Source organism: Azolla caroliniana, unplaced genomic scaffold, assembly GCF_043228905.1.
Source record: "Azolla caroliniana isolate FFs.n. ecotype wild unplaced genomic scaffold, voAzoCaro1.0.p SCAF_1, whole genome shotgun sequence".
In the NCBI taxonomy this organism is placed as follows: domain Eukaryota; kingdom Viridiplantae; phylum Streptophyta; class Polypodiopsida; order Salviniales; family Salviniaceae; genus Azolla; species Azolla caroliniana.
In genome coordinates, this window is record NW_028230436.1 from 1,260,478 (window position 1) to 1,273,337 (window position 12,860).

General features: G+C 37.2%; 2 protein-coding genes across 2 annotated transcripts; both read right to left on the reverse strand.

The window, feature by feature from the left end:
- Positions 1 to 986: 986 nt before the first annotated feature.
- Positions 987 to 3,712, reverse strand: ER (enhancer of rudimentary protein). Its single transcript, XM_087316004.1, has 5 exons — positions 3,600 to 3,712; positions 1,857 to 1,960; positions 1,627 to 1,747; positions 1,394 to 1,500; positions 987 to 1,284 (listed from the first exon to the last, which is right to left on the reverse strand). The coding sequence occupies exons 1-4, from the start codon at positions 3,695 to 3,697 to the stop codon at positions 1,404 to 1,406; spliced, it is 420 nt and encodes a 139-aa protein (XP_087172130.1). The 5' UTR covers positions 3,698 to 3,712; the 3' UTR covers positions 987 to 1,284; positions 1,394 to 1,403.
- A 3,647-nt stretch (positions 3,713 to 7,359) lies between these two features.
- Positions 7,360 to 10,915, reverse strand: LOC147868169 (uncharacterized). Its single transcript, XM_087316011.1, has 3 exons — positions 9,644 to 10,915; positions 9,188 to 9,407; positions 7,360 to 8,655 (listed from the first exon to the last, which is right to left on the reverse strand). Exons 1-3 carry the CDS (start codon positions 10,046 to 10,048, stop codon positions 8,012 to 8,014), a joined length of 1,269 nt encoding a protein of 422 aa, XP_087172137.1. The 5' UTR covers positions 10,049 to 10,915; the 3' UTR covers positions 7,360 to 8,011.
- Positions 10,916 to 12,860: the final 1,945 nt, after the last annotated feature.

Consider the following 12,860-nt stretch of genomic DNA (forward strand, 5'->3'; position numbering starts at 1 on the left):
CTTACCCTTAATGTTCGATCTCTATGTTGCTTTTGATGTTGGTGATGATTTAATTTTCCGGCTCAATTATCTTGTATGTTTCTAACAGTGCTCCTCAACATCTTCTATTGCAATGTCATGATTCCCCTCTTCACTTGGTGTGCGACCATATTGTTGAGAATATGATGATTTTCAAGTTCCTAATGGCTTGATTTTTCGGCATCATATCTTATATGTTCCTATTGATGTTGATCCTTGACCTAGAAGTTCTATAGTGTTTTCATCTCTCGTTGACTTTTTGGAATTGCCAAGATTCTATAACTCAATGTTCAAGAATAATGGTTGAAAATTTTCAAGCATCGCCAATACACTCCACCTTTTGAAGTCAATGACCTTGGTTGGCTCTTACACCAAGAATTGTTGATGGCTCATCCAAATAGCAAGCTTCACAATCAAATCTTGGGAACTTACCAAGTCATTGACCAAGTTGTTGATGTTGCTTTTCATTTGTGGCTTCCACTCTCAATTCAAGTTCACGTAATTCTCTCTTTCTTTCCATCAAATTGGATAGGGAAATTTGCATATGCATTAGATCTAACTACACATGAAAAAAATGGGCTACATTGACAGATCTACATCTAGGTAATTGGAAAAAGCTCAATACAAACTCTCATTCAAGTTAAATTGCAATACTAGTATCAACCCATTAACCATGCATAAACTTGAAATGCTTTCTTGCCCTAGCCCACAATCATACAAACATTGAATGAACCTTCTAGCAGAGACGAATCAACATTCGTGTGTTTCATTATTTCATCAACAATGACATTTCCCAAATAGCAATAAGGTATAATTACAAACAGTAACAAAGGTCTAGAACCACCTTTTTCTACTCTTTTCTGCCTCTCTACAGCACAAGCTTAAATGTGAACAATAACCCATTTGTAACATCGAGCATCAATTCATATTAAAATCTAGAAAAATCTAGAATTTATTTACAATACAAATCTAAAACTTCACTTCTATCACATCTCATGTCTTTAAGCACATATAATGAGTTTTCTTGAAGTGAGCAATGTTCGCTTTAGTAATAATAAGTGTGTGAATTTGCTCTTCGAAAACTCCAACTGCAAGTAACCTTACACAATATAGGCTTTGTCCGAAACAATAAAAGCTCCCATGGAAAAAACTTTATATGCACCACTAATGAAGGCATGAAATCATTTGTGTGGAACCATGACTATAATTCAGTGCAAGAATAATCGCCACTCATCCTTCCAGTTTGATAAAATATCGAAAACAAACCTGTCACACCAAAGAGAACAGGAAAACGTAGGGTGTCCAATAAATATAAATAATAGAGACAACAGTACACAACATTCATAATTATTCTGTTTATTTATTCAATCAGTACCCAACACTAGCTAGGCCTTCCCAGCGAGCTTCTTCAGGTGCTGAAAAGCGCGTTGCTTGATCCACTGCCGATCATAAGGAAGATATGCTTGAATTGAAGGATCGAACCTAAGGAATCTCAAAACAATGCAAAAAGATAAGAAACACTTTTTAGAGATAATGATTACTAGTACAGAACACAATATGGAAAATCATAGAGATACTATACTGGTCTTCAAGGAAAATGATACATACACAAGGGCACTCATGTCCACCTGCCCATCAATGAATTTGTAGAGATCAGTTATGTCATAGCTAATATTCCTGACATTCGGGTTCAACTCTTTAAGTTTCCTCTCAAATAAACCACATATACCTAGTTTGAAAACAACACAATGTTAGTATCAAGTCTTAATTATCATTCTTTAGTTGAAACAATGTGTAAACAACACAACTGCAAAAATGATCCCTAAATGATGGCTTACCATCTATAGCCTGAGCTACAGTGTCAAAGTCCATAAATGTCCGAGTAGCTCTGCTCGGATTAGGCTGTATTAAAATGATAGTGTGCTTGTTTGCCTGAGAGACACTAAGATGCAAATCATTTAGGAAACCAAATCCTCAAAGAGAACTAAAGCAAGTCTAACCTTATTCAAAAGCTACGAGATTAAATCTGTGCTCATACTGGTATAGAGTGGTGCATGCCACTTTTATTACACCATTCACATACCAAATAGCACCCTATCATTTATTTTAAAACGCGCATCTCCATCCTTCAATGCAAACAATATCTTTTAGCAAATATATCAATGTGTAATAAGTAGCCTAGTACCACCCACACTTGTCTAAGATAAGTAGAGCATAGAAGATCATAGCCTAAGGTAAGGAAAGCATGTATGTATATCTGTCAATGCACAACAAATCTCTTTTGCAAATATACCAATACGTACTACTTAGCATACTATGACCTGTACTTGTCATAGACAAGTAGAGCATAGAAGCTCATATGCCCAATGAAACAAAGAGACAACCATATCATCATTCATGATAATGTGATTTCATTGCGTATAGGGATAGGAAACACAATTTTGGTGCCAATAACAACAAACACAATCAACGGGAAACATCCTTTTGTTCAGATAGAATCATAGATATAAACTTAAACGCCAAAATAGAGGGTTGGCACCACTGAGAGTTTCCAATACCAGTGTAAAGGGGCGGGTCGAGCGGACAGCAAGAACCTAGAGTGGCTATCAACGGCATTATAGTCTGACAAGGATCATGAAGCCCACATTTTTTGCGACTAATCTTCAAGTTGCAAAGAACGCATCCTTCTACATAGCTTCCCACTAGATACTTCTCAAGTTCTAGATTTTCTACCCTGGGAGGGAGATGCGTGGAAGATAATGAATGACGGCAGATGCAATAGCATCACCACATAATACATTACCAAATGAGAGGGCACAATACTTGATATTATGAGAGGTAATATAACACAGGATATTCATGCAACAAACAAGGGAAAACAATTGTTTACCTTAGCTTTTCAGAGGTTCTATATAGCCTTCAGGCACAACCGATTTGGGCCAAAACAAAGGGTGGAAGGGGAGAAAGCAAAGGTTAAATCTGGAGGTAAAGTTGGCATAGTAAGATGATGACCTTGTCAAAACATTGACCAATCACCATTTTGCTTAGGGGACATCTCAATGTTAGTGGAAGTAGACTATAAGGCAGCATGCAGTACAAAATGAGAAGCAGCGTGGCTAAGAAAGCTCCCAGCATAAATCAGAGTGCAGATTGAGGTGACCTAGCACAGATCAGGTGTGACAGACAAAGTTGCAACGGTATCACAAAGAATCTTGTATTCCATGATCCAATACCACTTCATGCAAGAACTCATTTCAGATGAGAAGGTGAAGTCGGAGCACGGTTTGATGGAGGACAATCGTGTGGGTATCTTCACAAATTCCATCGAACTTCAGTGGATCAACTACAGATGAGAATACCAGTTGGAAACATCCAATATGGAAGATGCAAAAGTTAGGGCAGCTGAAGAATGCAGGAATGCACTCACAGATGATGTGTAAGTTTGGGCAACGAGCAATGCAGGAACATACAAGCAGACAACATGGCACTTTGGCCAATTGACCAACATGGGAATTTGCAAGCAGACAATGCAGGATTTTACTATACAAATGGAGAAGTCAAATGAATGTGGGAGTCTGTACGGTTGGGCAGTGTGGGAGTCTGCAATGGATGATCTGGAAGACACAGAAGCACGGTGCACAAATAATGGGGCAGAATCTGAACCTGGATCAGTTGACATGACGTGGTCAGTACAGAAAGTGTTTGAGTGGAGTGCTGGTGTGAACACCAACAACACTCATATGTGTGGTTAACAACAGAGAGGGGTGGGTGCATTTAATACGGTAGACGGATCAATCTTTATGTTAAAACAACCTATTGTATAAAAGATAACCTTAGCAGAAATTCTATAGTTTATCCTTCACTGAACCAGGTCAGTTGTATTTGTATCTGCTCATTCAGGGGCACATGAGGTATAGCGATTGTTGTAACATATCCTACCATTGTGTCTGAGTTGTATTCCACCAGATTTAACTTTTGTTATTAATTCATTGAACCAGCTGAGCTGTATTTGTATCTGCTCTTTTAGGGGCACATACAGTATAGCTCTTGTGGTAACAAATCCTACCATTGTAATTGCGTTTGAGCACCCTATTATCGCTATAAAACAGTTTTTCCTCTCTCCATTCTATGCTCTGTTAAAGCAACTATTTCTGCACACCTTATAGTAACACTTCTATTGAGATAATCTTCTCAAAATCACTGAGAATGGATTTACACTATGATCGAGATATAATGGATATCCAACCATTGGACAGTTCACAACTAATATCATCAGGTGGAGATGGAAATACATAGGTTATGGGCATACCTCTTGTTTCAATACCAATAGAATTTAGATGCAAGGGTCACCTCCATCTAGGAAATAGTATGTTTGTGTATGTCTCCAACAATGCAGGCAAAACTAGTAGAGAGAAACTTTGAAACACCCTTGGATTCTCTTTTACTTCCCCGAAACTACAAGATTACTAAATTGAGAAAAAGGGAATGAATTAATAATGCAATTTGCTTGCTTGGATGAGAATGGGGTTGAGAATGTCATTTGGAGGAAATAACAAAAACATAGGAAACTAAAAGAAAAAATCAGACCTTTCGGTGTTTTCCCAGTTATGTCTCACACTTAAATGTGACACAATTTTAGTGAACTTATATGTAACAGAGATTAATTTCTCTACACACATCAGAATGCTTGAAACGATTTTGATCAGTTCAAAAATATTATCAGCCATCTGGAAACATTATCATCCATAGTCTATACGAGAATTGTTCAGCCTCAACACATCAAGTGATTTTTACATCATTCCAAACCATGCGTAAAGTTCCCTAATCATCTGGAAACATTATCATCCATAGTTTATACAAGAATTGTTCAGCCTCAACACATTAAGTGATTTTTACATCATTCCAAACCATGCATAAAGTGATTTTGAGGACGTTCGAATTAATACATATTTATGAAAAGGAAACAAGTTTTTGCTACAGCAGAATTTTATTTAAAAGATCAAGTCCTCAAAATGTTGAGTCATAAACCCTAATCACAGATACCTGAAACCCTAAACAAGGATGAGAATACCATCATTGCATCCTCATCATCTTAGATGACATCCTCCCAATGTTGAATATCATAGAACCTAATCAGGGAAGCCTTAAACTCTAAACAAGCATCCACATAACAGAATACAGACATATTCGTCTTCATCTATCAGAGAACACAGAACTATTTTTCAGAATTTTGAAGTTAAACCCTAATCGCAGAAACCTGAAACCCTAAACAAGGATTGATAGAGCAGAATATCATCGTCATCATCGTCATCAACATGAAAAACATAACAGAGAGAGCACAGGTTTTCATTTTTCACAGAAAGCAGTGGAGAAAAGAAGTAGGGAACACGTACCATGGAAACGAAGCTTTCCCTGCCTCCGCAACAGAGTTCCTCTTATTTGCTCTGTATATTCAAGCCCGAATCAAATAGGCTTGGGTTAAGCGTTAATCGTTAATCGTTAATCGCTAATCGTTTACTGTTTATCGCTAATTGCTAATCGTTAAGTGTTTAATCGCTAATCATTAATTAGGTTCCGGAATTCACCCTTGTTAAGAATGGTTTCCACACCTCATCAGTCGATTGACATGTCGAACACCGTCTAGACTTTAGAAGTCAAACAACAACCTATACTTCTGTTGCATTTTTTCAAATCTTGTTTGATTTCAGCATACCATCGAAAACCACTCATTCATTTTAAGCCATTATGTTTTAATGTCGTCATGTTTGGACTTACACATGATAGTGTTGCATACTAGAGTAACGCCAATACGTGGTATTTGCATGGAACGGTCGAATAAGGTAGATTTTGAGTTTCTCACAAGGAGATAAAGGATACAAACACAAAAGAAGAAGAGAAGACACGAGAAAAGAAACACAAGAAGTAACATTCATCCTCCATTACCGGTAACATTCATCCTCCATTAGGTATTCATTGCATATCTTCATTCTTGGGTGATGGTGCCATGCTCTTTATCTAATTTGTGTAAGTAAGTTCAAAAAAGTGTAAGGGCTCTCCGAGAGCCAAGGGTTATGGGGGTTGTAAGATGCGATTGAATACATTATGAAATGTATACCTTGTATTGGGGTTAACATTTGTAATGTAATATTCCAATTTTGACATTTTAGTATCTTATGACTTCATCTTAGTAGTTACTAGTAATCAATCCCCAATTTCATAGCATCACCTAAGAGCTCCAATGTGTAGTCTACTCTCCCATTTTCAAATCATCTCATGATATCAAAGCACATAACTAGGTGAGTGGATTTTGCTCTTGTTAGTTTCTTGTGTCCTCCAAGCATGTTTTGGCAATATGTGATTGTGCATATTGAATTTCATAATATACTAGTATATGTAGTGCATGGCTAGTCTTCTCTATGGGTTGGGCAAATTTTCTAATAAATAACATGACAAGATAGGAAGTTGAGAATTTAATTCTCAATTGTCTACATATGAATTTTTTAAATTTTTTTTCTATTTCATTCCATACACTAAGTGAGATAGTGTCACCCGTGACCCCACCCTTCCACTCCATAAAGCAACACATGGATCACATTAGCATTGAATAACATCAATCTCACTTCCCATCCTACAGTATCTATCACTTTGGCTGCATTGATTGTCAAACATATGTATAATAACTTTTCCAACATGTTGGAAGTTTATACTCATAGCAAACATTCTTGATAGAAAATTAATACCACCGAATTTGAAGCTTTGCACCACTTTTATATAAGAGTTGGGCAGTTTCTTGCTTGCAGTCTAACGCAACAACCATCAAGTTGTTGTTGCAACCAAATTAGGTGTTAGACAATCACCCCCTGCCTACTCTTGTATTACTTGAAGTCTCAAACCAATGAAAGAACAATAAGCAACGTAAAAGTGTGCTGGAATCCATAGAGATATCCTTTAGAGTTTATCTCTATACTAAAGTACCCATATGCATTGTCATATTCCTTGTATCATTTGCTACATGCATCAATATACAAATCATACCAATTTCTCTACATATTTGACACAAAATTCTATCAAGATTCATTTGCACATCTTTTTTGTGCTATGAGCTAGCTAAAAAAACATTAAATTAAGACTGATTTTAGGGATATTTTCGTGATCACAAATCTCCAGCCAGGTTCATTTTCCCACTGCAATTATTAGCTTGTAAACCATCTCTTTAAATCATGCATTTTCAACCGTTTAATTTGTGTTAATCTCTCTTATGTCAAACAAATATAATATTGATAAGACCATAGAACGATGAACAAAACCATTTCTCTAAATCATTTACTGATAGACCATCTCTTTAAATCATGAGACCAATGTATTATTCACGAAAAATGTTCTAACTTTGTGGCATTCAGACAATCATGATAATATATATTCCTACCAAAACTTCTTCTAGCCATATGTAGCTAGATAGCTAGTAACAAAAGCCTCACACTAGCGGAGAGCAAAATATTGCCATTGAGTAGGACGGCCATTCTTATGTTTACTAATCAGACCTTTATGTCTTTATCCATATGATGCCTTAATGGCTAGTATGGTCATATATATATAATATATGTCTTGATTGAGTGGGATTTTCCGTTCTGTTTTTCTTTCTATGTTGTATTATAGGAATATTTTAGCTATACATTCCAAGTGGGATTTTGCTTGACCTTGTCATTTTTTTCCTCAAATCATGAATATTTTTTGTAGATAAGTTTGGAAGGAATTTCCCCAATCTAACGCTAGATGCAAACCTGTTTTTCATCTCTGTACAGAGGTCTTATAAGCTCACAATAATGCTAGAAAAACCCAGATTTGTATACACTAAACACCTGTGTGTTGTGTTTATAACCATCTTTTTCATTGTTCCTCTGCTCTTTTTGGTAGATTTTGTTGCATTATGCAAACAGCCATCTTTTGGAGTAACAAGTTCCATACTAAGGCTTCCTATGTTTTTGTTTAAGGGCTAGACGATCAACTCTTGTTCCTCAGATAAAGAACTTTTCGTGAAATGCATAATGGTAGAAGTAGCAGCAGCAGCAGCAGTAGTAGTAGTAAACTTCTCAGTGAATAACAAACTAGTACTTAATCTCATTGTTTTTGCTGGATGTGATACAAAAACTTCATTCCTATCCTTCACAACCAACTCATTCTTCTCGGCTTCGGTAGCAATGCATATCTTCAAATGCATCAATTTTTCTATACATTGTTTTGGTCTTGAGTTGATTCGATCTCGATGGCGAGCATTGCTTCCATATCCTCTGGTATTATTTCCGCTTCGATGGTTATTAGTATCTATTGCCAATAATTTCCTCTCAAAAGGGGACATCCATTTAGAAGACATGTATTCAAAGGTTCTCCACGGAGGCAAGGGCATTGAATTCTGTCCAAGAGATAACTTTGCAGCTTCGGCCATCACTTGCAAAACTTTCTTGAGCTTTTCTATTTTTCCGACAAATATCATTGGTAGAAATTTCAAAGCATTTGCATAAGAATGTGTTGGCCGGGCAATCTCAAACTGGCTTTGAAAATCCAGATCTAATATTAAACGTTCAGGGTTGCAGACCATTACATCTTCTTCGAAGAGGAAATCTATATACTCATACTTGCCTACAACAATCCAACAGAGTTTCAAAGTTGTTAAGGTTTACCCACAAAATAACACGTAATAAGCCAAGGAAAACAGATATTACACGTACATTAAGAAAATAATTACTCTTTCTCTACTAAAGTGACGCCTCACATACAATAATCCTACGCGGTTAAAACTAAGTGTAGAAACTGATCCACAAGACATATAATAAGCCAAGATATGCCATGCATATAAGGAATTATCAGTATTTCTCATTCATTTCTTGCATAGACGAGATAGTCTAATGCTTAATGAAACGCAATATGATAATTTACATCCAAAAAATACAAATAATTCCTTTCAGAAGTTTGACATAAAGATCGCAAAACAATCCTTGTGTAATCAATAACTTTCAGAAATGAGCATCTTATAAACACTCTAAACCAGATCGTATTAAGACTTTCTTCTACATTTATGCAAAACATCAACTACTTCCATTCAAAAGTTGAGCGAGAGTCCTCAGTAAACATATACTGATTTCTCTCCAGAGATTGATTGAATAATGCTTACCCCCTGGAACGTTTCCCGAGTTCGACCACTTCGAGCTGCATATGGCAGCATTATATCCCAAGACTCGCATATGTTTGACCAGCAAGCGACGAACACACTCACCTTTGCACCCTGACATAGTGTTGAGACACTCCAAATCCATCTCTTTAATAGAAAGGGAGACTTTGAGAAGAATTGATATTATCTCTCTCTCTAAAGGAGTAGCATTGAGTTTCAAAGCCTGATAATACAAAAAAACGAATGGTACAATATACCATGAGACAGGATTTAAAAAATTGCTTGATTGTTCACGTAATTGGTATGGTTGTTTAGTTCCACGTATATTACAAATGATTGTTCAAGATAATACGCATAATTGCTCCAAAACTTGACGCAAGATTGTTCAACATAATAAGCATCATTGTTTGACAAATTCATGGGAGGAGAAAAAGGATTTGCTTGTTGAATTGCACTCACCTGAAGCATCTCCAAGGGTTTGATACCATTGTTTAGGCCATTTTCACCATCGCTGCTATCATGAAAATCAGATCCATAGCTCCCATTCTCCATGAAATCATGAACCATGGCTGCTAGGTCATGCTCGCTATCAGCACTACCATGACTAACATAACGAGTTATCTGAGATGAAATATGACCACCATGAATCTGTTGATTAGTTGAGACGCAATCTGAAGGACGGACTATATTCGAGCAATTAAAGCAATGACATGCCAAAATGTTGTGGAGAGGTAAGCGTTTGACTCGCTCATTGGATACATTAATGGATGTTAAAACTCTAGGAGGTAGACATGTTCCGTCATGTGCCTCTGAAGAGAAGAGTTTGCCATCACTTCTAAGCTGGTTTAAAGGGAGGCCAGGCATATCTCACAGACAAAGCACAAAGATGAGGGTTTCTTTTCCTTTGGATGAAATGATAGGTTAAGGAATTTATGCGCTGGTGCTGTCACTTTCTACACCTAATAATGATGATCGTTGAAGGTGATCATGATCGTGATGATAATAACCATTACGAACTTTATGTTTGTTCAAGATGATGAAGATAAGATTTTGTTTCCTGTTTGGTTAGGAATTTTGCTGTTGTTGTCCAAATGATCTCAGATAATGATGTTGAAATGGTGTAAATGGTGTGGGAAACAATGATAACGATAACGATAATCTGATATTCTGAGTTTCTTTGACAATGCCAGACGATTCTCACATCTGTACTGCAAAAGCTTAAAGTCTGTGCAATAATGGTCCTTCAAAAAAATCCTGTTGATAACAGACAGAAGCGAAAGGTTCTGAGTAGAGAAAGAAAGATGAAAAGCAAGACAAACACGAAAAGAGATCAGAGAGAGTAAGAGAGAACAAGGTGCGCACGCGCTGATAACACAGTTTACACTCATTCAATGACAGAGAGGCGAGCGCGCAAATATGGACGTACACGCAAAGGAGGAACGAGAGAGTGACACGCTTTAGCTAACTTCTTGAACAAGCCATATTAGCAGAAGAAACCATAGAAGAAATCTCCCTCCCACTCTCAACCTCTCGTTTGATTACATTTCACTCGCATTTACCCAAGATCATCTCGGTCCTTCAGCTTCATCTTCTTCATTACTTCTACTAATATTCTCTGATCTGATGGTGATCAATAATTCCGCATTTTTCTTCTCACTAACTACTGTTTCTGATTGTTCCTTTTTTTTTGTTTTCCTGCAGCGTCTCCAGAGAATCCTAATCCCTGGACCCTAACAAAGCGCGCAAGCCTTTTCTTTAATTTTAGTTACCCGTGCCGTTTAGGATTTGGAAATCAGTCGCGTTCGAATGACAATTCTCTCAGATCTCTTATAGAATTTGAACTGTAAAAAGGCTTTCTCTACCTCTCTAACAGTGGAACCTGAATCGTAGTGACTCCAACAATTGAGTTCGAACAGAATGTCAGAAAAAACATCATATCCGCTTTGCTTCTATCCTACGTCATCTCCTTCTTTCACAATAAAACTGTTCTTTTTTTTCACCTTGCATCTACCTGTTTCACGTTACAGTTCTAGAAAAAGAAAGTTGGTCTTTCTCCAGTGACCCTTCCACTTCTCTAACACCTTCGTTTCATCTTGATCGCAGAGATAACGAGTAAAAATAAGCAAGAAGGAGCAATGCCACTGTCTTCCGTCGCCATATCCAAAATATGATCAGCTTTAATAACATATCGCAAAAGAGAGAACACAACTCATTTTCTGTATACGATCCCAATGTTCTCTAACAAAATTGAATCATTCATTTCGTCTATTCGCAGACAAAGAACATCCAGATTCAAATTCCAATCAAGAAAGAAATCATTTCTCTAGGTTTTCATGACCGAATCCTGAGGTTAAGAAAAAAGAACAGCAAATAGTTGACATAATCTCCAGAAGAAGAAAAAAACTACAAATAAGAATCAAGAAGGAAACTATATACCTCAAGTCCCTTACGATAAAGCAAAAACAAAAAGAATCGTATTGTTTATGATCACATGCTACTGGTAACTGGAATTTTTATATGCGTTCGCTTGAACTTATTCGTGAAAAATAAATGCACGCATTGAGTCAGCCTTAATGACTACAAGACCATGAAGGATTCAGAGTATGATATATCATACACAAAAGGCCTACACGACTACGATCGGAAGCTAGGTATTCATGATCAATGGAGGAATCGAACTCTGCTGAAAATGGCGACAATGACGACGACGACGCAGGAATAGAGAAAGAAAGAACCTGATAAACCAATCAAAAAAGATGAACTGATACCAATACAAATATCATGAATGACCTACAATGACCAAATACTCATCAAACCCAGGAGGAATCCGAACAGTGAACAAAACATATATTGAAAGAATCTGAGAAAAAAATACATGAAACACAAGATACTTCAAAAATGGAATGAATAACTCACCTGTAGTGAAAACGAAGAGAGGTGAGTCACAGAAAAACTCCGTGAAAATCAAATTAATGCAGGAAACAGGTGACAGGTGAGAGCTGAAGAAGGAAGAAAGAAAAATAATTGATGAAAGAAAATGAGGAATGAAACGGAAGAGATATCAGCGATGGTGTCAAGTGTTCAGAAAATGAATAAAGGGCGAGCTTCAGAAAATCCGTTTTTGACCAAAGCAATGTAGGATGCAGGATATAGTTCAGAGACGAAGGAGGACGGCGGGTGAAGGAAAGAAGACGAAGAAAAAGTTCTGACGATAGCGATGGAGATGATTCTGTATAGATAAAATCGACGTATGGAAGAGAGTGGAGGTGGGAGAGAAAGAGAGAGAGAAGAGGGACGGTCTAGCGATGGCGACGGCGATGGCGATAAAGCCGTTTAGATCGATCAAATGAGAGTGACTGGGGGTGAGAGGCGAAGGTGGATGGAAGAGTTCCGGGGATGGCGAAGAAGCCGCTGCTTGGATGAAACGGACGAAGGTAGATACAAAGAAGAAGAAGAAGAAGAAGAAGAAGAAGAGGGAGAAGCTGTGGCGATGGAGAAACACGAAGCAGCAGAGAGAGACTGAGAGAGAGAGAGAGAGAGAGGAGATGAAGCTGGCGGGAGCAAAGCTGAGATAATTAGTTATATATATATATATATATATACACACACACATATAAATAACACAGAAACAGATATGTACATACATATAGGGGATCCACATAATCAGTGGTTTGAT

Coding starts and splice junctions, on each gene's coding strand:
- ER (XM_087316004.1), bottom strand. CDS start 3,697: ATGTCAACTGATCCAGGTTCAGATTCTGCCCCATTATTTGTGCACCGT. Junction 1,961..3,599: donor GACTCCCACACTGCCCAACC/GTACAGACTCCC, acceptor TTTGCATCTTAG/TGTCTCTCAGGCAAACAAGC. Junction 1,748..1,856: donor TGTAGCTCAGGCTATAGATG/GTAAGCCATCAT, acceptor TTTTCAAACTAG/GTATATGTGGTTTATTTGAG.
- LOC147868169 (XM_087316011.1), bottom strand. CDS start 10,048: ATGCCTGGCCTCCCTTTAAACCAGCTTAGAAGTGATGGCAAACTCTTC. Junction 9,408..9,643: donor AACCCTTGGAGATGCTTCAG/GTGAGTGCAATT, acceptor TTGTATTATCAG/GCTTTGAAACTCAATGCTAC. Junction 8,656..9,187: donor CTCGGGAAACGTTCCAGGGG/GTAAGCATTATT, acceptor GGATTGTTGTAG/GCAAGTATGAGTATATAGAT.